This window comes from Erigeron canadensis, chromosome 1 (assembly GCF_010389155.1).
Source record: "Erigeron canadensis isolate Cc75 chromosome 1, C_canadensis_v1, whole genome shotgun sequence".
NCBI classification, from domain to species: Eukaryota; Viridiplantae; Streptophyta; class Magnoliopsida; order Asterales; family Asteraceae; genus Erigeron; species Erigeron canadensis.
The window spans coordinates 30,704,710-30,718,645 of NC_057761.1; the positions used below are offsets into that span (position 1 = coordinate 30,704,710).

At 32.6% G+C, this 13,936-nt stretch overlaps 1 protein-coding gene across 2 annotated transcripts; it reads right to left on the reverse strand.

Annotated features, from left to right (window-relative positions):
• Positions 1-6,691: 6,691 nt before the first annotated feature.
• Positions 6,692-11,540, reverse strand: LOC122604323 (transcription initiation factor IIF subunit alpha). Of its 2 annotated transcripts, none has more exons than XM_043777216.1 (10): positions 11,073-11,540; positions 10,805-10,957; positions 10,575-10,720; positions 10,122-10,498; positions 9,899-10,014; positions 8,206-8,349; positions 7,623-7,853; positions 7,260-7,463; positions 7,038-7,139; positions 6,692-6,919 (listed from the first exon to the last, which is right to left on the reverse strand). In XM_043777216.1, the coding sequence occupies exons 1-9, from the start codon at positions 11,256-11,258 to the stop codon at positions 7,050-7,052; spliced, it is 1,647 nt and encodes a 548-aa protein (XP_043633151.1). In that variant the 5' UTR covers positions 11,259-11,540; the 3' UTR covers positions 6,692-6,919; positions 7,038-7,049. The 2 variants fall into 2 exon arrangements, with proteins under 2 accessions (XP_043633151.1, XP_043633149.1); XM_043777214.1 differs by having other exon boundaries at positions 6,692-6,928; positions 11,073-11,539.
• Positions 11,541-13,936: the final 2,396 nt, after the last annotated feature.

Here is a 13,936-nt window from a genome sequence, read left to right on the forward strand (position 1 = left end):
TGCATTATTGTTGCTGCTAGCAACATAATTGTTTTTCTCATAAATCAATAAAGAAAAAACACATAATTTTATAGGTGTACAAACTGAAAGTTTTTGTTATATTATAGAGAAAAGTCCATAAAAAGGTAACCTTTTTACATAAATTTTCTATCAAAAGGAACCTATTTAGTTTTCCGCCAATTAAAAGGATTCCGTTTTTAAAATCTTTCCAATATAGGTAATATCGTTAATGTAAGTGCACGTCTATGTCAATAGCAGTCTAGATTGCTTAGGCTTAGATTTGTAATATGTCTTTGTAATGTGATTGTTATTAATGAACTTGATATTATGCATAGTATACTAAATTAGGTTTAAGTATTAAATGTATGATAAATCTGCTAAGTGTGAATTGCGAGTTCCCAATTCACAGAGGAAATATGACCCCGTATTTGCAGGGTTAAATACGAGGCCAATCACATTGACGACTTCGTAAAAGTGACTGGCTGGGCTTGGATTTGCGAGGCTAACTCGTTGAAGTCCAATCGCGTGTTTTCCTATAAATACCGAACCCTAACAGAGATTAGGGTTGAACATTTGTCGAAATATCAAGCATATTGTGTGGTTTATAGTTGTCAATATTTGTTCCGCTAGCCTGAAGAAGCTCTGCGAGACAGCAGATAATCTAGAGGCTTGTTGTTGATCACCAAGTTATAGTGAGGGATTCCGCACCTCAAAATAGCTGGAACAAACTATTAACAATCCATTTCAAGGGGACTTACAAGTGGTATCAGAGCCTCTTGGTTTTATACCGAAAGGTTATAGTTTGTTGGTGATAGATAACTGTGATTTAGGGTCGTTTAGACGTGATTCTTTCATGAGTTTACGACCGAAAATCTTGTTCGTGACCTCTTTTGGTGAAAGCAGCCGAAAGTGTGTTTTGGGGCTTTAGGGTTTTGAATTCAAGATAGTTGAAGGTTTCAGCATCGTTTGCGACCTCGTGGGCTCGTATTACCTCATCCAGCTCGTATTACGACTAGGTTAGCTAATTACGACCTCGCCAGTTCAATTGCGACCTCGTATTCTTTGCAACCTCGTGAGCTCATTTACGACCTCACCAGTTCAATTATGACCTCGAGTGTAATTGCGACCTCGTATTTCTTGTGACCTCGTGAACTTTGAGGCCTTGTTTATTTTAAAAGGTTCATGAACTTTGCTAGCTCAGAGAAGATGATGTCTCAATTGCCTGCAAACTACCAAGCTTTGCTGAATCAATTGATTCTGATGGATCATGAGACCGGAAAGGACAACTCACCGCCAAAGTTGAGAAGCCTACACAGATATATCAATTGGAAGGGAAATTCGAGTCATACTTTAGACTGATGGTTGTTAGGATGTGGATCTGCATAGTAAATGGTTATACTCATCCTACAGTGCCGGGTGACAGGGATGCTTTAGGTTCGACTGGTGGAAAGCTGGCTTCATATGAGCAAATGGACGTCGATATATAGAAAGACTATAAGGCTGAAAGTAAGGCTTTAGGATCACTTCAAATGGCTCTCCAAGGGGAATTTCTGCATCTGTTTAAAAAGTATGAAACAACGAAAGGCTTATGGGATGCACTCAAAGAGCATTGTGAAGGTGACGAAGATCTCAAGAGAAGAAGGAAAGACTTGTTAAAGAAGCAGTATTATGTCTTTACTAGCTTCAAAGATGAATCCCTTGATGAGATGTTAATTTGTTACAGTCATCTGCTGGTTGAGCTTGCTTTACTTTGGTTACAAAGTGTTTGATAAAATGTCTAAACCGAAGTTTCTTTTATATAATTTAGAACCAAATCACATTTGATTGAGTATTGCATACAAGGTGTTTGATGGAATGTCGAAACCAAAGTTTGATAATAAATTTGATCATTATATATTTGTGAAGTGTTAATAGTTAATTCAACTTTCCTAACTCTGAAAGTAGTATGTGTTGTAAACAATGTATATAATAGAATGAATATATAGTCATTTAGTAAATAAGCTATTGAAAATCCTAATTGATTTTACCTATATAGTGTGAAAATCATAAATGATTTTGTGTAGCACATTCAAAAAAAGCAAAATAGTTCCATAAAAAGAAACCTATTCAAAATCAAAAATGATTTTATGCATACATTGGGGAAAAACTATACAAAATCCATATATGATTTTGTGTAGCACATTGAGTCAAAACCATAATGAGTTTCATAGAAAGAAACCCGTTTAAAATCATATATGATTTTAAACATACAGTGTGAAATACCGATACAAAATCATATTTGATTTTATTCATACATTTAGACAAAACAAATGAGTTCGGTATCATTAAACATATTCAGAATCATATATGATTTTACGCATACATTGTTAAGGAAATATACAAAATCATTTATCATAAATGATTTTGTATATAGACAATGAGACAAAGCGAATGACTCTATACAAAGAAACCTATTCAAAATCAAAATTGATTTTACGCATACATAGTGAAAAACCAATATCACATTAAAAATCATATATGATTTTGTATATGCTTCTATACAAATAAACTTATTCAAAATCAAAATTGACTTTAAGCATACACTATGAAAAATTTATTCAAAATCATATATGATTTTACGTATAAATTTGAGACAAGGCAAATGAGTTCTATACAAATAAACCTATTTAAAATCAATTTTGATTTTATGCATACAGTGTGAAAAACTTATACAAAATCATATATGATTTTACGCATAAATTGTCAAGAAAATATACAAAAACATATATGATTTTTTGTAGCACATTGAGTCAAACCAAATGGCTTCCTTAAAAAGAAATTTATTCCAAATCATTTTTGATTTTACTCATAAAGTCTTAAAACCTATTCAAAATCAAAAATGATTTTACGCATACATTGGGGAAAAGTTATACAAAATCATATATATATGATTTTGTATAGCACATTGAGACAAAACAAAATGAGTTACATACAAAGAAACCCATTTAAAAGCAAAAATGATTTTAAGCATACAGTGTGAAGGCCTCTGTGATCATACCTCCCCCTCGGATTAGGTTTTAGACCCCAATGGTTTAGAGTTTAGGGTTTTAGAATGCAACTTTTATAAAATGCATGCATAAAATAAAAATGATTTTGTATTGTTTTTAACATTATACATGTGAAATCAACTTTGATTAGCAATTAAGCTTTAGTTTAGTTTAAGCTAACCCTGGGACTTCAAACCCTAAAATAAAGCACGGGCCGCAGGCCCCCGTGATCACACCTACCCCTCGGATTAGCTTTTAGCCCCTAAGGGTTTATACTTTAGGGTTTTAGAATGCCATTTTTCTAAAATGTATGCATAAAATCAAAAATGATTTTGTATAGCTTTTGCCCAATGTATGCGTAAAATCATTTTTGATTTTGAATAGTTGATTTTGAATAGGTTTTCAAACTTTACGAGTAAAATCAAAAATGATTTTGAATGAATTTCTTTTTAAGGAAGCCATTTGATTTGACTCAATATGCACACAAAATCATATATGATTTTGTATATTTTCTTGATAAATGTATGCGTAAAATCATATATGATTTTGTATAAGTTTTTCACACTGTATGCATTGATTTTAAATAGGTTTATTTGTATAGAACTCATTTGCCTTGTCTCAAATTTATACGTAAAATCATATATGATTTTGAATAAAATTTTCATAGTGTATGCTTAAAATCAATCAATTTTGACTTTGAATAAGTTTATTTGTACGGAAGCATATACAAAATCATATATGATTTTGAATATGTTTAATGATACCGAACTCACTTTTTTTTTGTCTAGATGTATGAATAAAATCATACATGATTTTGTATAGGGTTTTGACACTCTGTGGGTAAAATCATTTTTGATTTTAAATGGTTTTCTTTGTATGGAACTCATTTGGTTTTGTCTCAATGTCTTATAAAAAATAATATATGATTTTGTATAGGTTTTCCTTAATGTATGCGTAAAATCATTTTGGATTTTAAATAGTTGATTTTGAATAGGTTTTTCACAATGTATGCGTAAAATCATTTTTGATTTTTGAATTGTTCATTATATATATGATTTTCACACTGTAAGAGTAAAAATCAAATATGATTCTAGGTATAAGAACACAAGTAACTAAAACCTCAATACAAAATCAAACTTGATTGTACAAAACAAAATTACAAAACACAAATTTATATAATCTATATACAAAATCAAATATAATTTTACATATACAGTTACAAAAACATAAATCTCTATAATCTCTATACATAATCAAATATGATGATGAACATAAAAGTAAACAATAACAGATAACAAATCGAATTTGATGTTACTCATACATTTCCACAAAACAAATGGAGTTTATATCCACAAACCTATACACCAAAAAATTTAATTCAGAATCATAAAGTTGATTAAATCATATTATCAAACATTGATTTAGACATTTCATCAAACACCTTATGCAATACTCAATAAAATGTGATTTGATATTAAATTATATATAAGAAACTTTGGTTTAGACATTTTATCAAACACTTTATAGGCAATATTGTACCCAACAACAAAATTAATCAAATAGTTGATAAAATTGATTTTAAGCAAACAAATCAACATAATCAAATTTGATTTTAAGCATAAAACTACACAAACATAGATACGTAAAGCTTACATAATCAAATTTGATTCTAAACATAAAGTATTGCACATACATGTAGTTAAAATCTTCAAAGATCAACATAATCAAATTTGATTCAATACATAAACTTTGGTTCAAACATTTTATCAAACATCTTATAGGCAATATTTCATCAACAACAAATTTAATTCAACAGGTCAATAAATCTCCCAAATTCAAATCATATAACAAACATTATTTTATGTTATCAGACTATATTCGATTATCATCTGATAAGTTCCAAATGACATAACAAATGTTATGCATTCTAATAACATAAATTCTTAATTAATGTTAAAATCTCCAAGATATATTGACGATGACATAGAATCGATTGAGCAGTATTCTTGATGAAGATGATATAGAAAATGGATGAAGATGATGACAATGATGTTTGTCGACGACAGTGGTTGTCGTCTTCTCGATCTGTGGTGATTTTTCAATTAGGAGTGTGGAGAAGAGAAAGAATGTGGGAGATCTGATTGTTTTGTGATTTTAATATCTCAAGGACGTAAATACCCTTCCATGTGTATTTCTCCAATCTAATTTTGACCATAGATGATAGGTGATCCAAGAGCTGAGATTTAACCCTTGGGTTTCACCAAATTATTAGGTTTCTCCATATTACAACTCTATAATAAAAACTTAAAATGTATATTGAACCAACTCAATTAGGTGATCGACCACCATGATGCAATCGGATGTCTGTGTTCAAAAACAAGTTGAGAATGAAAGCATCTTTCTATATCTTGCATATATTACTTTCTCATTAATGATTAGAAGACTAACCATCATCAATTCCATCAATAAGTTGCATCTATCTTGCATATATTACTTTCTCTAATTTTGGAACTTTTTTTGCATCTTGCTAGTAGTTTGATATTTATATTTTAATAATCTTCTGCCTTCCAAAAACAAAACTAACTATCTGGAAGTTTTACTGAAAAACTTACCCTAACTACATAAGAATTATGAGATTCAAGATCATGGCACGTAGCTAGTTTCATCCAGACTAGTTTTTTACATTTGGCCTGCATTTCAAAATTTTCAACAGTTTTTTAAGTAAATACAATCTACCTAGGCACAACATTGATTTCAACTCAAATACAAAAGGCTTGATTCAACAACACAGCTATAACTATCTACGTAAGTGTCTGTGAAGAGTAAGGGGGTGCTTGGTATATGTTAAGGAATGAGAAAGGGTAAGAGAAAGGAATAGATATGAATACCCCATAGTTATTTTTATTATATACTCCATATAGATTTACACACCCAATATATCGTTCCCATCTCTCTCTCACAAGTTATTCAACCACCATCACCACACACATATACATATAATAGATTACAGTGTATTCATCATCTGGTGAAAAAGAACATTAATTATATTCATCAACATCCTTATTCCCATTCCATATAAAGTATATATATACAACAACAAATTTACAAGTATGTTTAAAGTAATCGATGATTTTGGTTGTTCCAAGAAAAAATAGATCAATGCTTTTGGCTGTTTCAAGAAAATATAGATCGATAATTTCTAGCTTTTTCTCTTTAACAAAACACATCTCAAGTTCTCAACCACCACCACCCACCGGAAATTTTCTCCGGCCACCATCACTATATTTCTTCCGAACACCATAAACATATATATATATATTATATATATATATTGATGCGGCTTACTGGTGGTGGCCAGAAGTAGGTTCGAGGTGATGTCGGGCGAAAGTTGGAGGTGATGTCAGGTGGCGGCAGTTGGAAGTTGACAGTGGTGGCCGGATTCCAACCGTCCTATGTAGAGTAAAGAGAAGAAGAAAAGATTAGTGGGTAATGATTACCTTAACCCCTAATTTATTAGGTAATACTTTAATACCCACTTTTAGGTATTGAATACCTTTCCTTACTAGAACCAAGCATGTGTATTCATTATCTTTCCCATTCCCCACCCCCAAAACCCCCAAACCAGACAATCCCTAAAAACCAATTCTTATGTATGGATCATTATATGACAAACCAAAATGCCTAATGCTGGTGATGACTTACAATGTGTTTATTATACACACAGACATGCATAAAAAAAAAAGAGTACACCATAAGTCATCTGCAAAGTTATAATTGGTCAAACGACATATATCAGCCTGTCTACAATCAACTGTGAATTCATCCGGAGGTCTAACAGCCTCATCGTATTTCTTGCCGCACAAAATCAGGCCCGTCAATCAGACCCTGGACCACTGAGTTTGCTAAAGCAGAAAAGTTGGTGGAAGTTGAAGTTAGTAACAGTTAAGGGAAGTTAGCAACAGCTGGACTATATACGGGAAGCATAAGATGCGTAGGAATAAATAGGATTACCTATCAAACCTATCATTTGTCCCTCAACACCACATAGCTGGGGCCATTTGTCTTTTGTATTTTGGAAATCCTCCTCAAAATATCAGCAAAAGCACCCTTGTCCTGCAAAGAAAGTTTTATTTTTATGCACAAAAATCCACAACGGAACGAAAACCAAAATGCAAAAAATAAGCCTTCCCAATTAAAGACGACAGCAGAGACTTGAGAAACCAAAGAGCACACCTCTTTGTTCCTTAGCCGAGATTTAAACTTTGCAACAAGATCCTGAGTGGTGACAGGTGCCTTATGTAGCAGAACTGCCCTGATTTCATCTTCTGTGACGGGTCCAGTAGATGGTGAAGCTGCGGCTTTTGAAGACGACGCGCCTTTAGCGGGCGCACTATTCTTTGCAGCAGAAGCCGGTTCATCCTTGACAGTTTTTACCTCCTGGAATGCAGAACAATAACAAAAGCAATTTACTATAACAAATTATCTATCAATACTCTTGCTAAACTCTTATAAATAGATGGTGTTAATGCCGTGTAAACTTATAGCCTATGGACTATAAACTTATAGAATGATGAACTTATGGAATGGCACTAATACATTTTCTGTTTTCACTTTCTTCGTAGCAGCACCATTTGATGTTTTAGCCTCATCATTGTTTTTCCTCTTTCCCTTGGCTGACTTGGTCGAATTAGGGGTTCCTCGAGCGGATCCTGGAGCAGCAGGTTTTGAGGGGCTATTGTCAACCGGTTCCTCTTTGGGAGGATTGTTACGCTTCGAAGAACCAGTATTAGACTTTGGTGCAAGAACGGGGGAACTTTCATCTTCAATCTGACAATTACAAAAAAAGCCATCACATTCTCGTAATATATTCCCAACAAATATTCAATACTAAAATGAAGCACCCATGGCTAAAGGATGAATTCTTAAGTATTGGTGCATTGCCTTCTAATTGAACACTAATGTGTTTCATTGCGTGATTAGAATTACTACTAATAACTACAGCTTGGGCAAGGCGAAAAAATAGAATAACAACAGATCCCAGCTATCCATATAAAAAATATCTTTGGCATTGAAAACATTAAACTTTTAGCTCCCAAGTATATGCAAAAAACTATATCCTACACTAAATAGAAGATTATTGGAAATGTTGCAAGTTAATAAGTGGTGAGAGAACACTTACATCATCGTCGTCATCGTCATCATCCTCCTGTTCTGGTTCTGATTCATTCACTCCATTATTTTTCCCCAGCAGCTTCTTCAACTCCTTTCCAGATTGGCTCAGACCCCCTTCCTCTTCTTCATTGTCTTCCTCATCTTCTTCATCCTGGAAAATATATTTTACAGCCAGTCAAATGCCATCACAAGCCAAAAAATATAGTCTAAACACATATTCAACGACTACTTTGCCACAAAAGCAATCACAATAAACGCAGATGCTCCCTGATATAACTTACAAAAGCTTGCTCGAAATTAAGTGAATTTGTCTAAATATTGGGAGTAAATGGAGCAATGAACCATTACATGTAGTCCAGAATGGATCAGGCCCTAACCAAGTAATAATTCACATTTAATAAGAAGCAATACATGTATAAACCAGCTTTCTGTAACAACACACAAAGAAAGGCACAAGCCCATGTGACAGCCTAATAAAATGTACATGATAACTTCTTGGTTGGTAGACGTATTACAAATTGAATTACTACCCGTGTCTTTAGAAGTCTGTAATGAGAAGTTACCAGGAAACTGGAAGTAACCAATACACAGCCCTATTAACTGTATGTCATTTAAGCCGATGTTGACTATGAGAAACAAGTATAAAGCATATACGTCCGTCTTTTCTCTATCATTCTGACATTCTTTGCTAATTGATACATCTGGAAGGATTCAGTTTTTAAGTATCTTAGCAGTTTCATAATGAGAACTTGAGTAACTTCAGTTGAGAACTTCTTTGTGCATACATAGCAATATAGGTCAAGACCGGGCCAAGACTACAATCATCATTGACAATTCTGGCAACTAACAACGAGTTTTATAGTCTTTCACTCATTCTGGCATTTATAAACTTCAGAACACAGCATAGAATATCCGGATACTAAGTATAATAATAACCAACATTTACCTAGAGTCCAGACCAGGCTCATACACATAATAATCACGCAAAAACATTTCACTGTTTCCCTCTGGAATAGTAATAGAAGACCAAACAGAATATTACAGTTTAAACAGGATGCTCAGATCAAATTCCAGATACCTGGCAATCAGATACTATAGCATGATGATAGAGTAGTGATTTTGTTATGTTTCAAAAAAAAAAAAAAAAAAAAAAAAATCTCATACAACTTTTTGTTGGAATACCAAGAAATTATAAGATTCAATTATTATATCAAAAATGCTAACAGCTTTTTATTTCCGGAATGAAAGCTTACTCTCTATAATCGCTCTAGATATACTTCCGATGGACCAATGATAGCAATTAGAATGTCAATTGGGCTGATACTAAAGCTTCCTTTTGCAATCAATAAACCCAAATTGGGTCCTCTTTTTTTCCTTTTTCAATTTTAAATGAATATTTCTTCTGGAAATTCTTTAGGTTTTCTAGTTCAATTTAGAGGATGAAATTATGAAGGTAATTTGTAATGTCATAAATTTCTGGTTTATATAAAGAATGAACTCAAGAAGAAATAAGAGTAATCTTCAAGCATCTTTTGCTTAAAATAAAAGATGAATGGGAGAACATATCAATTCATACATGTAATAATTTGATACCTAAATCCAACTATCTAACCAACCAACTTAAACGGAGATCACATCTAAACTTTTATTATTGGTCAAATCCAATCCATAGTTAAACCTTACACAATGTAAATGCTAACCTGCTTGATTTCAGGAGGAGCGGGGATTTCAGGGGCAAGATCTTCACGTTCCTCAGGGTCGTTAGCCACACCTTCATCATCATCTGTGAAAATTTCCTCGTGCTCCCAGTCATCACCTAAACCCAAAAATATAATAAGTATTTACAGTGATCATGAAGTGTAGATATAACCTTAGAACATTCAAGTGAAGAAATAGTAATCAGGAAAGGAAAGATCATATCACCCTTCTCAATATCGTCATCATCAAAGTCAAGATCACCACCTCTAGGACCTTCCTCGTCATCATCGCCTCCTCTCTTGTTAAGACCAAGCCTGGTTTTCCTAGCGGACTCTTCATCTTCATCTTCTTCCCCACGGTCTGACACATTTGCTTCATCATCTTCAGTATTATTCTTTTTACGTCCTCTGGGTCCGGCCCCACCGCCGCCACTTTCCTTGTCATCAAATCTTTCAACTTCACCAAAAGCAGCAGCCCCGTTGTTTGCGGCTTTCATCATCCATCTCTCATAACCATCAGCAGTTTTCCTTCTATTTTTAATCTTTTCTTCAGCTTCCTCAAGAGTAAGTTGCTTATACTGCGCAACTTTGTTGAAGTTGTACCTAAAGAATGCCGGGATAAACAAGGGCGAGCGTTTTATGGGAGGGGGGGAGGAAATACTAAGAAAAGGGAAGGTACCATGAACCAGCAGGGATGGCAACAAACTCCTTGCCCTGTAGCATTAAAAGGTAGTATGTCGCGGTCTGTGCACCCTCAAGAACACCCTGGTACTGGAACTGTCCGGTTTCATCTTCCAACAGCCAAGGTTTGTTCTTAAATTTCTCCTGCGGAGACCATATAATCTCTCTAATATATTTATCTGACAAACACGCAGAATTGAAAAATACTAGTAGTAGTAGTAGTAGTACCCTAAGGGTATCGGTGATTTGACGTCCGTGTAAGCCTTCTTTCTGGAGAGACCATTTGTTGTTGTTCTTTTTAGAGAAAGTTGGTAAGCCAGTAACAAATCGCCCAATGAAGTAATTCTTATCCGTGGGGGAGCTAGCCCGGACATTATATTCCTATTATTATTATTATTATCATTAAGCTAAAGTAATTCTCATAATAATAATAAACAAAAATATATATAACACAAGATATTCGAAAACAAATAAGACAAGGGAGAGAGAGAGAGACCCGGATAAGACGGGTGATGGTTTGGCCACAATCACGGCACTTGTCGTGGCGGAGGGCCATGGCTTTGCCACAATTAACACAAAGGGTCATGTGTTTACAGTTGCTTCCGTACAATTCCACCGTCGATCTGCATCCCTCACACCACCCTTTCAACACCAATTCACTACTCGATCCCCCCGCCGCCATCTTCTTTGCTTCCGTACAATTCCACCCGCTATTATTATTATTGATTGATTGAGTTTGCTTGGTTTAGGCCTTTAGGGTTTAATTTGGGTGAATCTGAATCACACCTATAAAATCTTTGGATTAAATTGGGCAAAGATACAAGTATGAGCGGGTCAGAATGGGCGGTGGTGGAGATATCTGGATCAATTATATTTTCCAGAAAGGTTTTAGAAGAAAAAAAAACCGTATATAGTGAGAAAAAATGGTGGTGAAATACTGAAATAGAACAAGAGTCCAATCGGATGAAGATTTACTTATTGCTACTGCCAGATTTAAAGTGCGATATCCCACTTCACAAATTAAATTAATCGTTCACAACAATCGTTTAATCGTTCACAACAATCATTGCTCTATATAATTGTATACTATGCACTACAATATATATATATATATATTATAGATGGCTAATTTGTATTATGAGGGTATGACTTTTCATTTAAAGTTACTTACTATAAAAAATATTTACTTTAATAAGTTACTTCCTATAAGGAATATTAATATTATTGATTGATTGAATTTGTTTGGTTTAGGGTTCTCATTGATTTGTTTGGGATCCCACTCTATATTTTTTTTATATTTTATTTATATTTACATCTTTTTTCTGGTCGGCTACTAACCGAGGTCAAACCTTATTTTACAGTTTACTAGCTTGTCAACTCGGATAATACTCAAGTATTATTATGATAGGGATAACTGCAGAAAATAGAAATGAACTTTACTCAATTTCACGAAATTAGCAATATCCTTTGAAAGTTTTACTTTTTAGAAAGCATCTTTTGTTTATTAGCAGAAAAAATAACATCTGACCTGGTAACCTGCTGACGTGTCACTTTGATTTTTAATTCACAGAATTAGAAGTGAATTTTGGATGAATTCACAAAATCAGCAATGTTATTAATTTAATTAATTAATAAATAATAATAATAATAATAATAATAATAAAAGTGATGTATCATTATTATTATTAAAAAAAAAATACTACTACTACTACTATTACTAATAATAATAATAATAATAATAATAATAATAATAATAATAATAATAATAATAATAATAATAATAATAATAATAATAAGTAAAGTAAAGTAACTCCCAATGTCGTCTTCCACGGCTTTTGGGTCCCAATATCGTCTTCGACGGTGTATGGAGGAGGTTGTTATGTAGACAGTCTTACCCTACCAAAGATAGAGAGGCTGCTTCCAGTATCTACCATAGGTAGAAAAGGACCCCCAGCCTTGCTGGGCATGAGGATCGAACCCATAACCTCTATTTCCAGAGGCATGAGCTCCAACCACTGATCTAACCCAATTGGTTATAATAATAATAATAATAATAATAATAATAATAATAATAATAATAATAATAATAATAATAATAAGGGGGAATTGCATATATCCCCATATATGATATCAAATTACAAAGATTCCAACTAAAAACTTAAATAACAAATATACATAATCTTATTAATTAGACAATTATACCCTTCTCTTTTTAGACGACAACTTATCATGTGCGTTCTCCGACTTCAGTATAGAATAAGTCTCAATGTCACATACTGCTCTAAATCACTAATCTGCCACCATTTATTGTATACTTCTCTTTTTATATAATAAAGATTTATTCTTTGGTGTACTTATGATTTTTATGTTATTATGAAAATATTCTTTTTTATTTATGAGATGATCAACTTCATATAAATGTATCAAATCTATTAGATAGAATATTAATATGTGATGTATTTTATTTAGCTTATTGATGTGCAAAATCGAGCTTTAAAATTTATAACTAAAAATACCTTGAAACTCACTACTACACACTATCAGGCAGTGGACCCGTTCGTATGCAATATAGTTAAAAAGTAAGTCCGTGTTCGTTCGCGGGGATTGGTTTTGAAATAATTGTTTAGTAAAGTAGTTTGGAAACAAGGGTGTTACTTCAAATCTCACTTTGACAATTAAATTAAAGTAAATTTAAAAGACAAAACATATAAAAGTAAAGGAAATCTTTAATTGTACCTATGTGAAAATAACGTGGTACCACCAACCGTTATAAAACACGTTGGCAATTAACGTGGTACCACCAATTGTACCTATTTGTTATTTAAGTTTTTAGTTGGGGATATTAGTAATTTTGCTTGCATATTTGGAGATACATGTAATTCTCCATCATAATAATAATAATAATAATAATAATAATAATAATAATAATAATAATAATAATAATAACAACAACAACAACAACAACAACAACAAATATACTCATTATAATAATGATATTTAAATTAAGTTTTAAGTAAATTTTGATATAATTCTGTATGGATACCTGAAAACACCTCAATATCAATGACAATGACTCGCAAGCTTCATCAATCTGATAACTGAGTGAGACGATCCAGATTTCAGTTGAACAAATAAAGTAAAGATAAATGCAAGAAAACTAAATAACTGAAATATATAATGCTAAATAAAGTATCAAATATTAATTTATCTATTAGATTTATTTTGAAAATAGAAAGTAATTATTCACTGTATTATTATTATTATTACTATTTATAAAAGTTCTTTTATTATTATTATTATTAATTAAAATAATAACATTGCTAATTTTGTGAATTCATCCAAAGTTCATTTCTAATTCTG

Coding starts and splice junctions, on each gene's coding strand:
- LOC122604323 (XM_043777216.1), bottom strand. CDS start 11,258: ATGGCGGCGGGGGGATCGAGTAGTGAATTGGTGTTGAAAGGGTGGTGT. Junction 10,721..10,804: donor AAATCACCGATACCCTTAGG/GTACTACTACTA, acceptor TGGTCTCCGCAG/GAGAAATTTAAGAACAAACC. Junction 7,464..7,622: donor AGAAAGTGAAAACAGAAAAT/GTATTAGTGCCA, acceptor TCTGCATTCCAG/GAGGTAAAAACTGTCAAGGA.